The 13,932-nt window shown below is 45.3% G+C and overlaps 1 protein-coding gene across 1 annotated transcript in view; it reads right to left on the bottom strand.

The window, feature by feature from the left end:
- The window catches only part of CUTC (cutC copper transporter), a 30,463-nt gene extending 16,677 nt beyond the window's left edge, over window positions 1–13,786 (bottom strand). Inside the window, exons 1-5 of the mRNA XM_056120464.1 lie at window positions 13,645–13,786; window positions 12,267–12,338; window positions 7,372–7,431; window positions 2,322–2,531; window positions 175–210 (exon numbers count right to left, since the gene is read on the bottom strand). Of these exons, the coding sequence (XP_055976439.1) occupies window positions 175–210; window positions 2,322–2,531; window positions 7,372–7,431; window positions 12,267–12,338; window positions 13,645–13,705 (439 nt within the window). The 5' untranslated portion in view covers window positions 13,706–13,786. The remainder of the gene's footprint in view (window positions 1–174; window positions 211–2,321; window positions 2,532–7,371; window positions 7,432–12,266; window positions 12,339–13,644) is intronic.
- Between the last annotated feature and the right edge of the window lie 146 nt (window positions 13,787–13,932).

Here is a 13,932-nt window from a genome sequence, read left to right as displayed (position 1 = left end):
TTTACACTTTTCTTAAGGAAGCTTCAAATTTTCTAGAAATCGTGCATCTCAAGATCCGTCCAACGAGCAATCGTATACTAGACAATAGAATCAATTTTCATAAAGGTTGTGGCATCTGGGGAGATTAGAAACCCACGACCATTCCGCAAAATTCCAAAGATGGGAATGACTCACCTCTGTGGAAAGTGACTGGCAGAGGACGGCAAATGGCTATAAAAAGAAAGTCATATAACAATGTGAATGAAGAGATCACCAGTGATTACTACCAATAGAGTTTTTCTTGGTAGGTGTGGCTTTTTATATTTAATTCTCCTAAAGCATAAACACAGTGAACTAAAATACCCAAACGATAATGCCTTACAAATCCAAAAGCTTTATATTGCTACTAATGTCTAATTTTAATATTTTTTAAAAAGGTTGACTCCTGAGAACTACCATGTAAATTGTATATGATGCACCCATAAGGATAGCATCCCCTAGCTTAATCAATGGCTGAATAAATAGCAGTACTCCTACATTAAAAAAAAAAAAAAGGGTAGGAAGCCGGAGCGATAGCACAGCGGGTAGAGTGTTTGCCTCTGACAAACACAGCTGACCCGGGTTCGATCCCTGGTATCCCATATGGTCCCCCAAGCACTGCCAGGAGTAATTCCTGAGTGCAAAACCAGGAGTAACCCCTGAGCATTGCTGGTGTGACCCAAAAAGCAAAAAAAAAAAAAAACCCAAAAAAATTTTTAAAAAAGGGTAATATCCCCTCTATTACTCATTCCCCTGAGAATTTCAAAGAAATACTTCAACTGAGTAACATAAGCAGGTTGCTTCTGTTGTGAGGGTGAAACTGGCGCCATGACAGGCTGCAGAAATGAGAAAAATTGGAACTGAAACAAATTCAGTTTCCCAGCAATGAAACAATGTGTAACTAGCCAACCTGAACCCACCTGGGAAAGTTCCTGGGCTCAGCAAGTGGGCTCAATCAACCAGTCACAATGCCCCAGGAATTGTCCTTTGTTAACCCTAAAAGAATTAGTAGCTTATGTAACCATAAACTGTTACTGGAAATTATTGTTTAACTACTGCCTGACCACTGATACCCTAGACACTTGCCAAAGCACCAATGTTTGGTACCTAAGTAAGATTTTTCTGAAACAATAAGGCATGCACTGCCTATATAAACTACTTGTCACTTGGAGTCGGGCTCACTATCAAGAGACCACTCCTACTGCTTTAGCATTTTCAAGTTAGTGTCTCAGTCCATCTTGCCACTTCGGAACCCATAGTTCTAGGCTTAACACTATCCCCTCCTTCCCTCCCCAATCTCATCAACTGCACTTTTTTGCTGCAGTGAAAGTTGTCTTAAAACCACAGCAACAGTAGCTGCAGAACGTGACCTAGAGCAACCAGAGAGTTAGGCAGGCTGTTTGAGACACCCACTGTCCCAGACACCTGAATGGACGACCATATTAAACAACTGGCACAGGGGGCAACCACACTACGGCTGAAATGGGGGTTCGATTTCCAGCATTCCCATATGGTCCCCCGAGCACTGCCAGGAATAATTCCTGAGTGCATGAGCCAGGAGTAACCCCTATGCATCGCCAGGTGTGACCCAAAAAGCAAATAAATAAATAAACAAACTACTGGCTTAGTGGGCTGGAGTGACTACTGGCTTAGTGGGCTGGAGTGACAGCGCAGCAGGTAGGGCATTTGCCTTGCATGCAGCAGACCCAGGTTCGATTCTTCCACCCCTCTCGGAGAGCCCGGCAAGATACCGAGAGTATCTCGCCTGCATGGCAAAGCCTGGCAAGCTCCCCGTGACGTATTCGATACGCCAAAAACAATAACAACAAGTGTCACAATTTGTTGTGAGCCGTAACTGGTGCCCACTCGAGCAAATCGATGAACAACGGGAGGACAGTACAGTGCAGTGCTACTACTGGCTTAGTCTAAGGGCTGCAAGTGTGAAGGAAGTCAGACTTGGGATCCCATTTTCCCCTCTAGAGTGCAATCGTGAACGTGGGAGACTGGGCTAGCAATATATCCAACACACAAGCTCAACAACACTGAAAACAAGAGATCTAAGCTGCAACCACAGAACTCTGAAATGCGCCTATCAAGGTGGCAGGCGGGGGTGCTGGGTAGGGAGCACGGGAACACCGGGGGGAGGGAAGTGGACACTGGTGGAGGGACTGGTGTTGAAACGCTGTACGCCTAAAACTACCAATAACTTTGTAAATCACAATTCTTTAATTAAATTTTAAAAAATTTTTAAATAAGGTGCAGTCATGACCAGAGCCTTTTTTACTCCCGGCACTAGTTCTTACCCAGGAGGGACATGCACAACTCTTTGTCGATGCTCCCGTCTTCAGTCAGCGCCCCGAATACCAAACCATCAGCACCGTAGAGCTTGGCGAGATGAATGTCAGCCTTCATCACCTCAACTTCACGGTCCGAATATAAAAAATCACCTCCCCGTGGCCGGATCATCACGAAGACGGGGATCTGGACGCACTGCTTCACGACTTGGAGGACACCTGCAGGAACGGAGTGCGGACAGACTCAGGTGCAAATGCAAGCGCTAAGCACAGGATGGTCAGGAACTCGGCGCTGACCACTGACATCTGCTCTTAAATTCACTTCTAGAAGAAAAGAGAGTAAACCAACCAAAAAAGACAGACAGATAAGAAGGCAGAGTGGAGGAGGAAATGTAGTATAACAGAGTAAGAAACTCAGGGTAATTAATACTAAGTAACCAAAAAAGAGAAGGAAGTCACTAGGTTTTGGAATTAACTTCTTAGAGGAAATGTTTTGCTGGTATGTAACACTTTTTTGTTTGGCTTTTTGGGTGACAACCAGCGATGCACAGGGGTTATTTCTGGCTCTGCACTCAGGAAACACTCCTGGCGGTGCTCAGGGGACCATATGGGATGCTGGGAATGAAACCTGGGTTGGCAGCGAGCAAGGCAAACACCCTACCTGTTGTGCGATCACTCCAGCCCTGGTATATAACACTTTTAAGTATAGTAAAGACCCCATTCAATGTTCTGTCAGTGTCTTACCTAAGATGTTTTCTCTTCTTTTTCTTTTCTTTTTTTTTTCTTTCTTTCTTTTTATTTATTTATTTATTTTTGGTGTTTGGACCACAGCCTTTGTGCTCAGGGCTTACTCCCGGCTCTGTAATCTGGGATTACCCCTGGCAGAACTCAGGGGACCATATGGAGTTCCTGGAATGAAGCTGGTCAGCCACAGGCAAGGTAAGCGCCCTGACCACTACACTATCACTTCAGCTCCTGGTGTCTTTTTTTCTGATTACAATTCTATTTAAAATCTAATATAAGAGTAATAACAGGGCCGGAGCGATAGTACAGCGGGTAGGGCACTTGCCTTGCATGCGGCCAACCCGGGTTCGATCCCCAGCATCCCATATGGTCCCCCAGCACTGCCAGGAGTGATTCCTGAGTGCAGAGCCAGGAGTGACCCCTGAGCATCACTGGGTGTGACCCAAAAAGCCAGAAAAAAAAAAGAATTACATAGTTCATGACCCTTTACAGACAAAGTGTTTTTTTGAAAGAGATATGTAAAAGGAAAACAAGTTCTACCTATTTGTGATTTTATACAAAGGTCTACAAATAAAAGTACCTTAATAGGGAGGAGGGCAGAGGAGGGCATTCTGGTACATTCTGGTGCTGAAATGTTTTATGCATTAAACACTGTCATTAAAAGTTTTACAAATGGGGCTGGAGCGATAGCACAGCGCGTAGAGCATTTGCCTTACATGCGGCCGATCTGGGTTCGATTCCTCCGCCCCTCTTGGAGAGTCCACCCAAAAGAGCAAAAATAAAATAAAAAAAAAAATTTTTAAATAAAAGTTTTACAAACCATAGCACAACGCACTGTAGAGATGCCTCCAGATCCAGCGCCAGGCTGTCTTAACTGAGGCAACTCAGAAGAAGAGGGGTGAGTTTCCCTCCCCGCCCCAACAGAGCCAGGGCAGCAGAAAAACCTCCAGAACTCAATCGCCACCATGCTCACGGCCACTCTCCACGAGCCTCATCCATGAGTGAATCTGTATAATCATATTCTAAATTTTAGAATTCCTGAAGCGACATCTCATACTCTACACCACTGATGTTCTGAGAGTAGCACACAACATTCGATGGGGGTTAAAGAAGAAGGCAATCAATCTCATGGGGAATATATAATTTAAGCACACAAGGCTCAACCTTTAACCTTTAAACATGTTAGTAATCTCATATACAAGGGCTTAATAGCTCCAGGATGAATACAACAATCTTCACACATTTTCCTCTGAGGAAACTTTATTGGACCATCTTTAGCATTTTATTCATAACAAACAATACAAAATTAATCGTTTTGGTTCACTTTGGGGAGAACAATTTGGGACTTGGGGGAATCATTCGAAATGTGGTGGTGGGAAGGTGCAATGCTGATGGGATTGGTGTTCGAATATTAAATGTAATAAATTACTGTGAACAACTTTATAAAAATAAAATTTAAAAAAATGTTTTATAAATCACAGTACCTAAAAATAAAAGTCTTAAAGGTACCTAAACGTCACATAATTCATGGCTGTTTCAGAAACTCTCAGTTAGTACATGATCTGTGACAAGTTAACCCTATAAAAACTTTGTTTCTATTAAAAGAAATGAAAGTTTGCATGGGATTTCAATATGTCCAACACCAAGCATTGAATCATAATTGCTGTCGCCAAAAAACAGATTCCATTCCCAAAGCTATTTTATTCATACTAAATAGAGGTGCCATTTAATCTCAGAGTAATCTATTTTAGGAGTAAAAAATTCACAGACATGTTTTGTTTTTTTTTCCTATTGGGTCACACCCATCAATGCTCAGGGGTTACTTCTGGCTCTGCACTCAGGAATTACTCCTGGCAGTGCTTGGGGAATGCCGGGGATAGAGCCCAAGTTGGCGCTTGCAAGGCAAATGCCCTACCCACTGTACTATCACTCCAGTGGAGTAATCTGCTTTTAACCAAGACAGTGTAACAAACTGGATTGATCATCCTACCTTTAACAGCCAAACACCAGGGGCCAAAAAGACAGTAAAGTGGGTAAGGCAATTGCCTTGCAGATGGCCGAATCAGGTTCAATCCCCAGGCACGAGTGATTCCTGCGTGCAGAGTTAGGACTAACCCCTGAGCACCATGACCATGTGTGGTCAAAGTTTAAAAAAAACAAACAGCCAAACATCAGAAGAAATTCTGATGAGCTTATAAAACACTGGATACGAAACAAAAGATAATGATACCTGAAAGATGGGGAACAAATAAGGTAAAGTCGGTAAGACTATACAGTCTATAATTTCTGTTAGACCTAGATTAATCACTACCTTGAGAATTTTCCAGGTCCCCACAGTAGGAAGAGGAGCTCAGATGGAGCCTAGAGAATTAAATGAGTTGTGGAAACAAAACAGAGTCAAGGGAGACCAAGTGGCTAGAATCAAGCAGTTAATACTTGGGAGGCCAGGAAGAAGCCTCCAGAGGTCTGCTAAGACTCTCCTTCTTACTGTTGCTAAGCACTGGTCAGCACAGCCATGCAAGGAAACTAAGGAAGGCCAGGAGCACATCTCCTAAAAAAGTATTAGAAGATACAGTACCTGTCATTCAGGCCAGGCAGGAAAAATGCCTATCCCTACGAGTCAGAGAGGAAAATATCAAGATTCAAGAAACACTGAGTGGAGTCAACAGAGAAGTCTTGCCTTACTAATAGAAAATAATTTACTCTAGACTGATCTCTCTGCCAGAGCGTCTTAAACGCAAGACCTGAACACTACAAATGATTTCCAAGTAACTTAATTGCTCAAGAATATTTCTAGGTTGGGGCTGGAGCTATAGTACAACAGGTAAAGCATTTGCCTTGCATGCAGCCAACCTGGGTTTGATCCCCAGCATCCCATAGGGTCCCCCAAATACCACCAGGAGTGATTCCTGAGTGCAGAGCCAGGAATAACCTGTGCATCACTGGGTGTGACCCAAAAAGCAAAAATAAATAAATAAATAAATAAATAAAATTATATATCTAGGGGCTCAGAAGATGGCTCGTTGGCTTAATGCACTTTCCTGGCCAGCACAAGTTTCTGAGGTCAAGCCTAGTGACCACTACAAGCTCTCAGCAACCCTGGTAGCTCTGTTATTAGGGATCCCCTAAAGAAAGGATCCGGAAGAGAGCTCAGTGGCTGAGGAAGAACTCAGAGCAGTATAATGCTGTGAAGGTGGAAAGAAGAGAGCACTTGGAGGCATACCAAAATACCCAGTACCAAACAAAGTAAAATCCAGTAAGAATTATCCTAAGGTGGTATGTCAGTCCAATGAAATTCACTGGGAGTTGATATAAATGTTAGAATTTACAGCTAGGTATTAAAACAGCTATTATGCAGCTGAAAAGACAGTACAGAGATTAAGGTGATAGTTTTACATGTGATAGACCCTTTTGATCCCTGGCACCACAAATGGTCCCTGGAACACCACTAGGAATGATCCCTGAGCAGAGAGTCAGGAATAAACCTTGAGCACAGCTGGGTGTGGCCCCAAAACCAAAACCAAACTCTTCCAGCTCTTCCAGGAGACGACCATGAGCACAGCCAGGTACAGTCCCAAAATACACAAACAAAATACACAAACAAAATACACAAACAAAAAATAAATGAAGAGCATAAGAATAGGTGCTGTATGTGAATGATTGTTATTACTTCAATCTTTCAAAGAGATGGAACTTAAAGAGACCGACTCCTTGAAAATAATTATTAATAGCACAGCGGTAGGGCGTTTGCCTTGCACGCCGCCAGCTGGACTGACCCGCATTCGATTCCTCCACCCCTCTTGGAGCCCAACAAGCTCCTGAGAGTATTCCGCCCACAAGGAAAAGTCTGGCAAGCTACCCGTGATGTCTTTGATATGCCAAACACAGTAACAAGTCTCACAATGGAGACATTACTGGGTCTGCTCAAGCAAATCAATGAACAACAGGAGGACAGTGCTACAGTGCATAGAGGTTTTAACATAGAAGTGAAATGACAAGAGCACAAATTGTGGGCAGGGAGAAATGAAGACAAAAGTCACAGGGTTAAAAAAAAAAAAAGTCATGGGGTGGCGGACCGAAAGACATCAGTGCAGAATAACTGAACTATTTAACTAACAGCCACTCTATAGCTCAACTTTCTGGTATGTGGGAAAACAACATCAACCTGGGCAGAATCTTTGATACGTTTATTCATAACCACGGCATTTCTACTAGTATCCACGGCAGAGTTACCAAGCAATATCAGTAAATGACCCTAAGGAATCGAGTTGTCAGACAACTCACACACATGAGAAAGTCTTAAAACAACACTTACCCATGCTGGGTGTGGTTCCTCCTTCTAATAAGCTGGAACATAATTCAATCCGACCAGCACCTGTGATTTGAAAGATACACTGCTCAGCTAAATTGATCTTTAAATTTAAGATAACTGAGGCTCTGTCCAAAAAGTGTTCAAAATGGACTAAATAGCAAATTTTACAGTTTTCTAAATCTAAGACCAAGGGTTCTAAAGACTGGTGAAGGGAATCAAACTGAGAAATCATAAATAAGAATAAACTATTTTTAATCACAACTCTAGTCTGCAGGCCACATTATGTTACCAATGTCCAGTTTAAGAGTTCATTTAAATTAGCTATCTTAACATTTTTATTGTATTATATCATTGGGTTGTCCCTTCATATACTTTAGTGACTTTGAAATTTCTAGGGTGGGCATGATAGTACAGCAAGTAAGATGCTTTGCCTTGGACACACCCTTCCAGGGTTGATCTCTAGTACCAATACAGTCCCCAGAGTCCCACCAGGAGTGATCTCTAAGTGCAAAGCCAGGAATAAGACCTGAGCACCACCAGGTCACGGTCCTCCCGTTATCCATCGATTCGCTCGAGCGGGCCCAGTAACGTCTCTATTTTTTTGAGACTTGTTGTTTCTGTGTTTGGCATATTGAATACATCACGGGTACCTTGCCAGGCTTTGCGGTGCGGACGAGATACTCTCAGTAGCTTGCCGGGCTCTCGGAGAGGGGCAGAGGAATCGTACGGTGCTCGGCCAGGCTAGTTGCACGCAAGGCAAATGCCCTACCGCTGTGCTATCACTCCAGCCCAAAGAATAATGTTTCAAAAACCATCTATGTTGAAGGATTTATCAGTACTAAATTCTTTTTTAACTGCCATGTAAGGATGATTTCTACACTTTTATGCTTTCATTTTGTAAATATATATATAGTTATATGATGAAGATCAAATGTAGACTGTAAAGCTGAAAATATATATTGCTACTGTTTTCCAGCAAAGTTAGCTGGGCCAGAGAAATGGCTCATCATTTGGAGTCCATGCCTGGGTTTTATCTACACAATAATATGGTCCCTGAAACAACTGTCGAGTGCAGCCCATGAGCTGCTGGTATAGTCCCCCCTCCCCAAAACACACACACACACACACACACACACAAAAGTTTGCTGACCCATCAGAGAGGGAAAATGAGCCTTTTCTTAAAAAATTTTTGAAGCGGTGTTTTGAGTATACAGAGATTCATTCACCTTTCTCTATTTCTGTGTATTTGAAACTTTTCATATGAAAGTTTTGTTTTTTTAATTTCTGACCCTAAAGTGATAGGAATATGCTTACTATTAAGGCTGGTTCCAAGTGTAAAATAATTCTTGATTAAAAAAAATTTTAAAGATAAAAATTCTGATGATGGGGGGCTGGAGTGATAGCACAGCAGGTAGGGCATTTGCCTTGCACGCGGCTGACCCAGGTTCGATTCCCTGAATCCCATATGGTCCCCAAGCTACTGCCAGGTGTAATTCCTGAGTGCAGAGCCAGGAGTAAGCCCTGTGCATCGCCAGGTGTAACCCAAAAAGCCAAAAAAAAAAAAAAAAGAAAATTAAAAAAAAATTCTGATGATGAAAATGACATGGCTATCGAAGAGATTTGAGTAGAAGTCATGGATAATCTGCTCCATTGCCGTTCTGGAGGATGTGATGGATCCCTCAGGACGTCGGAGGGCAGTCATCTTGGTCTTGTAATTGGCGAAGGACAGGCGGGCGTTACGAATACTTTTCCCGGCTTCTGCCGCATCTACCAGCACTTCTGCTCTTCTCTCTTTGAGGTCTTCCTTGATCGCATCTCTGCACTGCTTTGCAAGCTCGGACGTTAGCTTGCGGTTGCCTGAGACATGCGCCAAACCACGTTGGTGAATAAGCTCAAGAGTTTTAGAAGACAGGCGTTTTTTTGTGGCTATCTCTCTCTTGGCGTTCCTCGCACAATCATGGAGGTGCTGAACCAGTCGATTGTATTCCTCGTCAATGTTGTCAACAATGGCATCTTCCCATGTTGCTGCAATAGTGCCAAAGAGCTCCCAGTTGGTGGTCGTTCTGGGAGTTCTCTTTTTAAATTTTGTAGCCCTTTCTCCCCGCTCTGTGAAGTAGAATTTTGCACGAAGGAGACGGTGGTCCGATCCCATTCAGAATTTTGGGACAACAGCGACATCGGTCAGGCAAAACCGTCGATTGAATATGATGTGGTCTATTTCGTTGTGGAATCGTCCACCGGGAGACTCCCATGTCCAACGTTTAGATTCTGCCTTCTGGAACTGTGAGTTACCATGAATGGTCTTGGTCAACATGATGAACTCAGACAGTCTCTCACCCTGTTCGTTCCATTCTAGGCCATGGGTCCCGATGTGAAGTTCTTCAGCTGATCTTCTCGGTCCTATCTTGGCATTAAAATCACCCACAATGATCTTGTAGAAGGTGTGGTCTTCTTTATAGAACTTCTCCAGCTCCATGTAGAAGTTCTCGATTTCTCTTTCATCATAATGAGATGTTGGTGCGTAGAAAACAAAGATAGAAACTGCCAGCAGTGAGCCACATCTATTCAAATGTAAGCGTCTGATTCAGGTTGTTAGGCATTCGAATGAATCAATGCTCATGGCCAAGTTTGTATTGACAAGGACACCGATGCCTCTGACACCTCTTTTATCGCATGTTCCGAGGAACAATTCTTCTCCAGTGTCGAAACGGCATGGTGAGATTCATGCCTTCTTGTCTCGGTCAGACCAATGATGTCGTAGATTATCCATGACTTCTACTCAAATCTCTTCGATAGCCATGTCCACTTGCCGACATACCAAATTCCACCACAGGAAGGATATGTCGTTCCCAACGTTCTCCCTTCTGAAATCCGACACGCCATTTTGTCAGTAAAGAAACAAACAGCACCTGGCCCAGACAAGGTCAGACCTGAACACCTGAAGAACCTGCCATCAGTACTCATCAATACACTGGCTCGGCTCTTCACACGCTACCTGTCTGAATGCAAGGTTCCATCCCAATGGAAAACCAGCAGGACCGTACTACTGTTCAAGAAGGGAGACATCCATGACATTGGCAACTATCGCCCGATCTGCCTATTGTCTGCCATCTACAAGTTGTTCACTCGAGTCATACTAAATAGGATTGGCAGAACACTAGATGAAGGACAACCATGCGAGCAAGCCAGGTTTCGCAAAGGATTCAGCACCATTGACCATATCCACACGATAACCAAGCTCATTGAGGTTTCTTGGGAGTTCAAGATGCTGCTCTGTTTAACGTTCATTGATTTAAAGAAGGCCTTTGATTCTGTTGAGACGGAAGCGGTCATTGAAGCCCTAGCCAAGCAGGGCATTCAAGCCCAATACATCAAGATCCTCCGTGAGCTGTATTGCGGATTCACTACCAGGATCTCACCATTCTACAAAGAAGTAATCATCCATATCAAGAGAGGGGTTCGGCAGGGTGATACCATTTCACCAAAACTCTTCAGTGCCACCCTCGAGAACATCATGCGACGACTGTAATGGGAAGGAATGGGAGTGAAGATAGATGGTCGGCAACTACACCACCTCCGCTTTGCTGATGACATTGTTTTAATAACACCAAACATCAGCCAAGTGGCACAAATACTGGCCGACTTTGACCATGAGTGTGGAAAGGTAGGACTACAGCTGAATCTTACGAAGACAATGTTTATGAGAAACAGCCTCGTTCCTGATGCCCCATTCGCTCTCAACGGAACGACCATCTCCGAATGCAACAGCTATGCGTACCTGGGTCGAGAAGTCAACATGACAAACGACCTGGCACCTGAGCTGCGCAGGAGGAAGAGAGCAGCTTGGAACGCCTTCAAGAACGTCGAAGAAATAGCTAAGAGGACGAAGAACCTCTGGCTCCGGGCACATCTCTTTGATTCCACTGTTCTTCCTGCATTAACATATGCCTCAGAGACCTGGGCCCTATGCAAACAGGATGAGAATGCTATTTGGGTCTCCCAAAGAGGAACTGAGAAAGATTGGAATATCTTGGAATATCACGTTTCACTCAAATGAGAGAAAGAATCCGGAGTTCGGACCTCCGTCGAGGATCAAGAATCAGGGACGCTGTCTCGTTTGCCAAGGTGTCAAAAATCAAATGGGTTGGTCACGTAATGAGATTTAAAGACGACTGCTGGACTAGAGCTGTTACCGACGGGATCCCACGGGATGTCAAAAGACCGCGTGGCCGCCCACCTACCAGATGGTCAGACTTCTTCATCAAGATCATGAACGATCAGTTTGAGGCTCTTCATGTTCCCAGAGTGAACAGATGCCATTGGGCTACACTGGCACGCGACAGGGACGAATGGAGACGTTACTGGCGCCCGCCTGAGCAAATCGACGACTAACGGGAAGTTAAGTGATTAAGTTAAGTGATGAAAATGACAACCAATCTCTACAAATAATCTTAAAAATCAATAGTTTGGAAAAATTAAATTTTTAGTAAGTTCAATACAAGAAACTGATAAGTAAATACCTACTGTGAATGGACTCAAAAAGTGACATTCTAGGGGGTAAGAGAGAATAGGGCAGGTAGGGAACTTGTCTCACACACAACCAACACAGGTTCCATCCGTAGCATCCCATAGTGTCCCCCAGTCCCACCAGGAATGATCCCTGAGCACAGAGCCAGGAATAACCCCTGAGCACCCTGCTGGCTGTAGCCCCCTCCCCCAAAAATTGATCTTTTAGGGAAGAAGACTAGAAGATTATTCTCCAGTATGTCTTCTGGTTGGCTAAGTTTTTAAAAGGATTAAAAAGATCATACACTAGGGATCCCAAGGTCAGTTGTCAGGATTTGCTTTCAGGCTCTTAAAGGACTGCCAACTATTATTCATCTGCTTATTTGTCTTACCTCCTCTTTCTGCATTTACTGCAGACTCTACTGAATCAACACATACTTCCATAAGAAATCCATTTGCTGCTCCTAAAATACATGGAGAACATTGCAAATCATTTCTGATAAATATACTAGGGCCAATCAATGCAATAAAATACTGTATTATTTATTAAATCGAGGTCTCTTAGGACTGTGAAATAAGTACAAAGACATAATTTTAAGAAATTATACAATAAGGGCCAGAGCAATATATTGCTCAGTGGGCTGTTCATATATGCTTTGCGTGCTAGAAGTCTGGGTTCAATCCCTGGCACTGCACGGTTCCCTAAACAACACTGGGAGTGACCCCATCACCACTCTGTGCAACACCCAAACAGAAAAAAAAAAAAACTTGGAGGGATTATAGGTGGGGCGCCAGGTCTGGAATTCATTAATACCAAATGAGTCGTCCTAAAACACGGACCCCGTTTCGGTATTCCAGGTCTGATCCTTTCCAATGCTTCTCCACGCTTGCAGAAAGTTTAAAAACTTCTTTATAACAAATAAGTGTTTCAGAGCTGGAGATCACCTTCAAATCTAGCCCCATTACTTTTTTGTGAGTAATCCCGGACAAGCTACTCAGCCTAAATTTTTCATAAAACATAGCAGGCTTAGGGCTGGAGCAATAGCACAGCGGGTAGGGCATTTTCCTTGCACGCCGTCAATAGGGGTTCAAGTCCCAGCATCCCATATGGTCCCCTAAGCATCGCCAGGGGTAATTCCTGAGTGCAGAGCCAAGAGTAACCTCTGTGCATCGCCAGGTGTGACCCAAAAAAGGAAAAAAAAGAAAAAAAACATAGTAGTAAGCTTTGTTTTCAATTTTGTTTTGAGGTTTGGGGGTCACTTTCAGCAATGTCACTACGGATATATTAAGCCAAGTGCGGTCCACAGTTTTCAGGCGGCTGGAAGGACACCCCCCCCCCAACTGAGAGCAGCTGGTGCCGAGGAGCCCCGGGGTGCGGGGGGCGGAGGTGCCACATTCCCGTGTCCACACCATGCCCCAGCGCAGCAACGGGACGCGCATCCGGGACGCGCATCCGTGTGGCCCGACGGTCCTTTAACTTCCCCCTCCCCCCCCCCCCCCCCCCCGTCTCGCACGCTGTCCTAGCAGCCCCCGGTCACCGGGAGGCCACCCCGGTGGCCCCCCCGAACTCTGAAGATCCCAGCGACGCCCGGATCCGCGCGAGGCGGAGCAAATCAAACCACTGGGGACACGGTGGCAGGACGACAAGAGGCGGGGAGTGGGGGAGGGGGGAACTGGCCGGCGCGGGGGCTCGAACCCGCGCCCCGGCGAAAGGCTCCCGGGGTCGCAACCGCCGCCCGCCAGCCCGCAGCTCCCCGCCACCCTCCGCACCGGCCGTCCCGGACGGCATCCGCGCCCGTCTGCGCTCGGCGGCCGCCGCCTGCCTCTTCATGCTCGCCGCCTGCCTCGCAGCCGCCGCCGCGGACTCCGGCTCCCACTCGGACCGGCTTCCGGAGCGCGCGCGACCCGGGGAGCGCGTCCTCGCGGGCGGACGGGCGGGCGCGCGCCCCGCGCGTCCCCGATCACCCGCGACCCCACCGCGCCGGCTCCGAGGGGCGTGGTCTTGGGTGGGCGTGGCCCGGTGGGCGTGGCCCGGAAGCGCTTCCCCCAGCGGGCGGA

This window comes from Sorex fumeus, unplaced genomic scaffold (genome assembly GCF_029834395.1).
Source record: "Sorex fumeus unplaced genomic scaffold, SorFum_2.1 ptg000043l, whole genome shotgun sequence".
Lineage (NCBI taxonomy): Eukaryota > Metazoa > Chordata > Mammalia > Eulipotyphla > Soricidae > Sorex > Sorex fumeus.
Note: the sequence above shows the minus strand (reverse complement) of the source record. Positions and strands in the feature narration are given on the sequence as shown.